The sequence below is a fragment of the Oncorhynchus keta genome, chromosome 22 (genome assembly GCF_023373465.1).
Source record: "Oncorhynchus keta strain PuntledgeMale-10-30-2019 chromosome 22, Oket_V2, whole genome shotgun sequence".
NCBI classification, from domain to species: Eukaryota; Metazoa; Chordata; class Actinopteri; order Salmoniformes; family Salmonidae; genus Oncorhynchus; species Oncorhynchus keta.
In genome coordinates this window covers 14,551,425-14,560,891 of record NC_068442.1, presented here as the reverse complement: position 1 = coordinate 14,560,891, position 9,467 = coordinate 14,551,425, and the positions used below count along the sequence as shown (strand labels likewise).

Genomic DNA, 9,467 nt, shown 5'->3' with positions numbered 1-9,467 from the left:
AAATACCTTGAGAATTAGTCATGTCCAAATGAAGTGCAAAATGAATTAAAAAGCAAGGCTAAAATCAAATGTTTCCATACCAGTAATATTAGTACCGCAAAGATCCTTGGAATTTGCTGACTGAAAAGCTCAGACAAAATCAAAAAGTGATCACAAGACACATTATGTGCTAATAATAAATAAATTAATACATTCAAGTCAGACCAGCCCCTGCCCAGACAGAAACTATAATGCTTGTAGACATGCCAGACCACTGCATTCCTTGATAGCACTTCACCTTTCTTCTGCCACCATCCTTATAGTAGACTCTTGGTGGTCTATAGAGTGCAGGTCTATAGAATGGAATATCTTACAACGAGAGCAATGCCTCAAGGATAGTTGACGTTTGAAAACTTGGGTGTTACATTTGACTAAAACATTTAATAAACACACAAGCTATAATCGTCTACTTTGAGAAACTCAATCATCAAAAACATAGTCCAGTTTTGATATTTAAACACAGTATCTTTATTTAAGAACGAGAGTGAAGAGCAGAGAACACATTATGGGTACACATGCAGTTGTGTAACCCTCAATCACTTTGATTGGAAAGATAAAATAACTAACACATGCTATTTTAATGTCTTTACTAGACTTTATATAATAGCATCAGTTTTTGATCCTTTCAGTTACATGTCAAAGCCAGAGCTGCCAGAGCAGATATTCTTGTGTATCCTCTGTCCTGTTTAAATACTCCAAATTCTAATGATTAATGGCGGCGGCCATTAATAATGTACATATCAAAACATGTAATCCTCACATACATTCTAAATACAATGCAAAAGCATCATAGTCTCATTGACAATCAGCTCAAGGCACAAGCCCTCTCAAACCTTTCTATGACAATATATTTCTCCTCCAGCAAATAAATAGCCTGGTCAAGCAGACTGACCGATGTACTCACATTTCATTTTTTTTTCAATTGTCAAGTGAAACGAAATGTGAGCTATCACACAATCAGGCTGGTTTCACCAGGCTAGTAAAAGTATCTGTGCTAAAATGATCTGTTTTCCCTCCCAGTGCCCACATTCACATCTTATGAATTTGACACACATTACACAGGTTACTATGGCTGTTAAGACACTTGATAGGACTCTGTTCTGTGTTCCGTTTGAAAGACATGTCAGTCACAGGCCTTTATGCTTTCACTAGTCAATCATGCAGGCCGACACAGAAAAATATCAATGTAACTTGGAATATGTTCCCACTCAAAACATATTTGTTGAAACCATTATTGGGCTGTATTCCATATATTCTAAAAATAAATATGTACAAATCTTTTGTTCTTGCGCAATACTGTGTGGTTGTAGATAAGCAAACAGTCTTTTAAATGATCCAGTTTCTAGGCCAAAGCTGCTCTTTCAAACTCACTATGTAAACTAGAAAACAGCTCGTAAGGACATGGAAATGGTGCTACTTATTACTATACAACTATAAGCCGTAGGAAATGGGAAACTAAAAATTAGATATCACTTTCCCAAATAAGTTATTTACTTGTTCAACAGGAGATATCTCTATGAAATGTACTTTGGCAGTGAAGAGTTAAAGTTATGAGACTCACTTAAACTAAGCAGCAATTGGGGTTTTGGCATAAAGGACATGAGCCTTTCTAGAGCGAACACTACCTTCTATTGGCCTACCAGAGCTACTTCCTGTAGAAAGCAGTTCACCAAAGGGCTGCATTGACCAAAGAACGTAGTAGACTGACTTTATGGAATCAAAATGTAGAATAAGAATAACTTGAAACAAAAGACTGAGGTTGATGTCATTCTGATGATAGAAAGCCAAACATGACCACAAGGAGTTGGCAAGATGGCAGAAATAGACTGGCACCTAGGCTAGGTCCTCTTATGATGCTGGTTCCTTTGATTGCGATGTCTTTCCTATCTGTTGACCAAGGGTGGTCCTCTATCTGTCCCCTGTGTGGAGGTGACGTAGTGAGGGGCTTTGTCGTCCGTCAGGGGGGAGACCCAGCTGTTGCCATTGGTGGGGTCACAACAGGTAGAGCTGCAGGTGGGGTTACAGGTGACTGAGTCGGCGCAGGTACTCCGCATGGACAGGCTTGTGGCACTGTAACACCTGGATAGCCTCGTTGATCTTGAACCACTTCCGTTTCCTACCTGAAATAGGTGTGTGTGTGTGTGAGAGTGAGAGTGAGAGTGAGAGAGAGAGAGAGAGAGAGAGAGAGAGAGAGGAGGGCTGTAGTATTAAAGACCCAATGCAGCCATTTTTTATCATGATATCAAAACATTTCTGGTTAATGATCAAGCACCTTACTGTGATTGAAAACAAACAAAAACAGCTTTATTTTCCATTTGGGTGTAGATCAGCTTTAATATTGCAGATATATAAGACTACCACCCCTCCCCTATATGGAGTAAACTAATAGACAACAACACTTAGGTTTCTACTTTCAGCTTATACATACTATACACATTTTACAGACACAGTATATTTTACAATAGTTACATTTTCCTTGTTTTTAGTCCCATTCTATTAGCCATATATTTTTCAACTGTGCATTTTCACAAAAGTTCTGAAACTATATACATATGTAACAGTATAACTTTAGACCGTCCCCTCGCCCATACCAGGGACCCTCTGCACACATCAACAACAGTCACCCACGAAGCATCGTTTACCCATCGCTCCACAAAAGCCGCGGCCCTTGCAGAGCAAAGGGGAACTACTACTTCAAGGTCTCAGAGCAAGTGACGTCACCGATTGAAACGCTATTTAGCGCGCACCGCTAACTAAGCTAGCCGTTTCACATCCGTTACACATACACAGTATATTTTACAACAGTTATCTTATTTTTAATCCCACCCTTCAGCCCCACTCAACCCGTCCCATCTATCTCTGAACACCATACAGTTTTACCTTCTATTTTCCATATATTTAAAAAAAAAATGTGCTGTGATGTTTCACAAAAGTTTGGAACCTTGGAACTCAAAATTGAACTCAGGTGCATCCTGTTTCAATTGATCATCCTTGAGACATTACAACTTGATTGAAGTCCACCTGTGGTAAATTCAATCATAGGACAAGATTTGGAAAGGCACACACCTGTCTATGTAAGGTCCCACAGTTGTCAGAGCGAAAAACCAAGCCATGAGGTCGAAGGAATTGTCCGTAGAGCTCGGAGACAGGATTGTGTCGGGGCACAGATCTGGGGAAGGTCACCAAGAACACAATATTCTTAAATGGAAGAAGTTTGGAATCACCAAGACTCTTCCTAGAGCTGGCCACCCAACCAAACTGAGCAATTGAGAAGGGCCTTGGTCAGAGAGGTGAACAAGAACCTGATGGTCACTCTGTCATAGCTCTAAAGTTCCTCTGTGGAGATGGGAGAACCTTCCAGAAGTACAACGATCCCTGCACCACTCCACCAATCATGCCTTTCTGGTAGAGTGGCCAGATGGAAGCCACTCCCCAGTAAAAGGCACATGACAAAAAGTCAAGGGGTTTGAATACTTTCCGAATACACTGTATATAACATTCTATTGTTTGCAAGAATTTTGTATAATAACGTAAATTGAAAAACAAAGTTTTGAATCCAGTGTTGTTTTGTGTATCAGTTCATGAACCATATGTCATGGAATCGGTACATCGAACATCTCCACCAATCAGGCCTTTATGGTGGAGTGGCCAGATGGAAGCCACACTTCAGGAAAAGGCACATGACAGCCCTCTTGGAGTTTGCCAAAAAGCACCTAAAGGACTCTCAGACCATAAGAAATAAGATTCTCTGGTCTGATGAAACCAAGATGAAACTCTTTGGCCTGAATGTCAAGAGCCACATCTGGAAGAAACCATAAGAAATAAGATTCTCTGGTCTGATGAAACCAATATGAAACTCTTTGGCCTGAATGCCAAGAGCCACATCTGGAAGAAACCATAAGAAATAAGATTCTCTGGTCTGATGAAACCAATATGAAACTCTTTGGCCTGAATGCCAAGAGCCACATCTGGAAGAAACCATAAGAAATAAGATTCTCTGGTCTGATGAAACCAAGATGAAACTCTTTGGCCTGAATGCCAAGAGCCACATCTGGAAGAAACCTGGCACCACCCCTACGGTGAAGCATGGTGGCGGCAGCATCATGCTGTGGGGATGCTTGTTCAGCTCCAGAACGCTCAGGACCTCAGACTGGGGTGAAGGTTCACCTTCCAACAGTACAATGACCCTAAGCACATAGCCAAGACAACGCTGGAGTGGCTTCGGGACAAGACTCTGAATATCCTTGAAGGGCCCAGCCAAAGCCCGGACTTGAACCGCATCAAACATCTCTGGAGAGGCCTGAAAATAGCTGTGCAGCGACACTCCTCATCCAACCTGACAGAACTTGAGAGGATCTGCAGAGAAGTGGAGATACTCCCCAAATACAGGTGTGCCAAAGCATGTAGCGTCATACCCAAGAAGACTCGAGTCAGTAGTCGCTGCCAAAGGTGCTTCAACAAAATACTGAGTAAAGGGTATGAATCATTATGTAAATGTGATAAAATATACATTTGCAAAAATGTCTAAAACCCCCTTTTTTTACATTATGGGGTACTGTGTGTAGATTGATGAGGGGGAAAAAAGAATTTAATTAATTTTAGAATAAGGCTGTAATGTAACACAATTTGGAAAAAGTCAAGGGGGTTGAGTATTTTATGAATGCACTGTATATAACATTTTATTCGTTGCAAGAATTCTGTATAATAACTTAAATTGAAGAACTAAGTTTTGTATCCAGCATTGTTTTGTGTATCAGTTCATGAACAATATGTCATGGAATCGGTACATTGAAAATCTTTTTCCAACTATTTTGCAATCTATATGGCACAGCTGGCAATTTTTTGGTCCTTATTAAATGGAACTGGTATACTTTTTTGAATGAATCAGATATTCTCACTTTCTCCCCCTTCCATTTTTGCGCTAATGCCGCAATTAGTTGGTTGTAAATTTGAGCAATGCCTGCCATCAAGGCAAAGGGTGGCTACTTTGAAGAATCTCAAATCTCAAATATATTTGGATTTGTTTAACACTTTTTTGGTAACTACATAATTCCATATGTGTTATTTCATAGTTTTGATGTCTTCAAGATTATTCTACAATGTAGAACATTTTTTAAATAAAGAACAACCCTTGAATGAGTAAGTGTGTCCAAACCTTTGACTGGTACTGTACATATACAAACATTTTTAAAAACCTGTTTTTGCTTTTTCATTATGGGGTGTTTGTAGATTAATGAGGGGGATAAAAACAATTTAATCAATTTTAGAATAAGGCTGTAACATAACAAAATGTGGAAAAAGGTAAGGGGTCTGAAAAATGTACAAAAGCACTGTATGTGCTTCTTGTTGGACTTCCCCATACGAACATTTATTTGAAAACAGTGACTAAACCTCTGTAGTCCTTTACACATTATCCCCACCCCTAAACACCAATCAGCTCTGAAAAAAATTTACATTAATGCTGCTGAATGTTGTGAACTTTAGTAGGATTGGACATTTCTGTCATTCATCCTGTGGTGTTTATGAAGCCATCACCTCGGCTTCCAACCAAAGCCTCTGTATAATGCGTTCCCATAAAAACCATCTGTCCGGTTAACTATCAGTTTACGTTATTTATACAGCTCTTAAAAAACACTTTCTCCTGCCGTCCAATTGCTACACATATATTATCATTCAAGTATTTGCAAAAGGCCCTCAAGTGCCCTCTGACATTAAAATGGGATACTGAGGGGGAGTAGTGTGTGTGGGGGGGGGGGATACACTGACCCCTTAGGTAGCGCTTAGCGCTAGCCCTGGAAGAGCAGGTGAGTGTAACTTGTAAGACAAGCCCACAAATGTAGAGCCTGATCGGGCACAGTCACATGCCTTGTATAGGGCAAGAGAGGACAGAGGGAGGGGCCACAGCGCAGTGACTTAAAAACAACTGTGCACATCAAAGGCTGAAAGTGGCAATTTTAGGCCCTTTATAGACCTACTGTATACATGCCTCCTGTAAGATCTTATGATCCATACACAGAACATCTTGGTGTCATTATACTCCTTATTATGGAGTATGTCTATATTCTGAAATACAACTGTTCACATTCTTTTATTTATCATAAAGAATATTAATATGTTAAATTAATTCATTGGAAAATGTGCATATGTTCGAGCACACGGGTCATAAGATCTTACAAACTTGCCACTTTCATCACTATTTTCTCTAAAATGTTTTTGATACAAATGTAAAAAGCATGTCAAATGTAACTCCTCTCAATTAAGTTTCTATGTGAGAATTGGCAGAACAATCTGACATACCAAAAATATTTCCTGCTCCCGTTGGTGTGGAATTGCCCCACTGGCTACAGCCTCCTAAACAATTATGGTGATCATTTTTCAATTACAGTGCTGTGTAGAATGTGTCTAGTTAGTGTGGTGTTTTCTCCTGTACAATATTTACTTGACAGTCATTTGCACAGATACCACATAGTTACTGAACATGGAAATTGTCTTCATGGAAATAACACACATATACAAGCAACTTTCTAAAAACACAATTTGGCCAGTTTCATCTCATTATAATTTGATACAATTTGATTGACCTTTTATAGATATACAAACTAAGTTTCAAAACATAAGTGAACATTAAATACTGTACAGTAGTGGCCAAAAGTTTTGAATGACACAAATATTACTTTTCACAAAGTATGCTGCCTCAGTTTGTATAATGGCAATTTGCATATACTCCAGAATGTTATGAAGAGTGATCAGATTAATTGAAATGAATTGCAAAGTCCCTATTTTCCAATGCAAATGAACTGAATCCCCCCAAAAACATTTCTACTGCATTTCAGCCCTGCCACAAAAGGACCAGCTGACATCATGTCAGTGATTCTCTCGTTAACAAATGTGTGAGTGTTGACGAGGACAAGGCTGGAGATCACTATATCATGCTGATTGAGTTCGAATAACAGACTGGAAGCTTCAAAAGGAGGGTGGTGCTTGGAATCATTGTTCTCTCCTCTGTCAATCATGGTTACCTGCAAGGAAACACGTGCCGTCATTTTGCTTTTCACACAAAGGGCTTCACAGGCAAGGATATTGATGCCAGTAAGATTGCACCCAAATCAACCATATATCGGATCATCAAGAACCTCAAGGAGAGCGGTTCAATTGTTGGCTTCAGGGCGCCTAAGAAAGTCCAGCAAGCACCAGGACTGTCTCCTAAAGTTGATTCAGTAGCGGGATCAGGGCACCACAAGTACAGAGCTTTCTCAGGAATGGCAGCAGGCAGGTGTGAGTGCATCTGCATGCACAGTGATGCGAAGACTTTTGGAGGATGGCCTGGTGTCAAGGGCAGCAAAGAAGCCACTTCTCTCCAGGAAAAACATCAGGGACAGATTGATATTCTGCAAAAGGTACAGGGGTAAAGTCATTTTCTCTGATGAATCCCCTTTCCGATTGTATGGGGCATCCGGAAAAAAGCTTGTCCGGAGAAGACAAGGTGAGCGCTACCATCAGTCCTGTGTCATGCCAACAGCAAAGCATCCTGAGACCATTCATGTGTGGGGTTGCTTCTCAGCCAAGGGAGTGGGCTCACTCACAATTTTGCCTAATAACACAGCCATGAATAAACAATGGCACCAACACATCCTCCGAGAGCAACTTCTCCCAACCATCCAGGAACAGTTTGGTGATGAACAAGGCCTTTTCCAGCATGATGGAGCACCTTGGCAAAAGTGATAACTAAGTGGCTCGGGGAACAAAATATCGATAGAAGAATGGGCTGCCATCAGTCAGGATGTGGCCCAGAAGTTAATTGACAGCATGCCAGGGCAGATTGCAGAGGTCTTGAAAAAGAAGGGTCAACACTGCAAACTCTTTGCATCAACTTCATGTAATTGTCAATAAAAGCCTTTGACACTTATGAAATGCTTGTAATCATACTTTAGTATTCCATAGTAACATCTGAAAAAAATATCTAAAGACACTGAAGCAGCAAACTTGGTGAAAATTAATATTCGTGTCATTCTCAGATTTTTGGGGGCCATGACTATTGTCAAACCATTCTTCAAATGTTATTTTGAAATCCAGCTAGACGCTGACATTAGTGAAGTTCAACAGGTGTTTGACAACTATTACTGTAGGCATGTACAGACATGGACATGTCCCTCTGGGCCAGTATCTTAAGTGACAACAGAGACCCTGTCAGTCTGTCGGTCTTAATTCCCCTCTCAGGGTTTACTAGAGGTCTCCTACTAACTGAACTGAGTTCAGCCTCTATATGAAGTCCTATCGTCCTAACATGAAAGTGTTCAATTTCTCTAACCTTTTTTACCAATCTAAAGAATTTGTTTTTTTGATACAACATGAGCACTACTGTATGCAACTCCAATTTACACACTCCAAGCAGTATTCGTGTGTTTGTCTTTTCATGATATAAATGATGTACTGGAATTGCATTTAATACACTCTCTATTAAAATATTATATGATGATGATTTTCATTAAGTACCCTGGAGGTAAACTAAAAGTCGTCAAAAAAAAGGAGATCAAAACTCTTTTGTTCCGTGATGCACAAGTGTGTTTGTGTGTTGCAATCACAGACTGGCAGAGAGAAAGACCAGGGTCCAGGGTGTGAGAGAAACAGGAGGGGGGGAGACAGTGTTGTAGGAAGAAAAGATTGTTTGTCTAAATTTCTCAAGAAAAGTTCCCAGTTTCCCACCAATTGTGTCGGAGAGGAAATGCTTAGACGAAAGACATGCACGAAGGTGTAAAGAAATGTGGGAAAATAGTGCTCCCTAACCAGATGTCATCATACAGTAGAAGCCTACCGATGTTGACAGAATCCTCCCAGTCCTCCAAGGTCTCTGTCACAGTCAGGACATAGACGTACGTCCTGTGTTTCCTGTCCTGGTTGTGCTAAAAGGCAGACAAACAGACAGACTGCTTCAACTCATAATAATACCCTTTCAGTCTTGGAAGTGTTTCTGTATTACATGCAGGGCTTTTAAGTGTTGTGTTGTATTCAAACTTTTTCACCGGGAAACCCATTGTTTTGCCAGAATTTCTGGCAACCCCACCCCAGCCCAAATCTAATGACACAACCTTAAAATCTATTTTTACACCAACAAATAACCTGATTCATTTATTTCTCTCTCTATCTAAAATAACCAAAATACATGTACTGAATAATTTGGACTTCTGTACTCTTTTTGTCTTTTATTATGTGGCGTCCCCGCTACAGTTTCTTCAAGGGTTCACAACCCCAACTTTGAAAACCACTTATGTAAGGTTTAAGGAATTGGATTTAATAATAATGTTGTAATGAGAGCAATGTTTTGATATGTGATACATGCATCATGATGTACAGTGCTATGACATGATGATTTGTGAGGCTTACTTCGAAAACCCCCAGTAGCCTGCCAAGCTTTCCCTTTACACCAGCCT

General features: G+C 40.1%; 1 protein-coding gene across 3 annotated transcripts in view; it reads right to left on the bottom strand.

The window, feature by feature from the left end:
- Window positions 1-483: 483 nt before the first annotated feature.
- Window positions 484-9,467, bottom strand: part of LOC118401098 (diphosphoinositol polyphosphate phosphohydrolase NUDT4B-like) — a 33,884-nt gene continuing 24,900 nt past the window's right edge. The window contains exons 3-6 of one of the 3 annotated variants that reach the window (XM_052474827.1): window positions 9,421-9,465; window positions 8,852-8,939; window positions 3,106-3,208; window positions 484-2,159 (exon numbers count right to left, since the gene is read on the bottom strand). In XM_052474827.1, coding sequence (XP_052330787.1) covers window positions 2,156-2,159; window positions 3,106-3,208; window positions 8,852-8,939; window positions 9,421-9,465 — 240 coding nt within the window. In that variant the 3' untranslated portion in view covers window positions 484-2,155. The remainder of the gene's footprint in view (window positions 2,160-3,105; window positions 3,209-8,851; window positions 8,940-9,420; window positions 9,466-9,467) is intronic. The other 2 variants (XM_035798326.2, XM_035798325.2) reach the window with 2 other exon arrangements.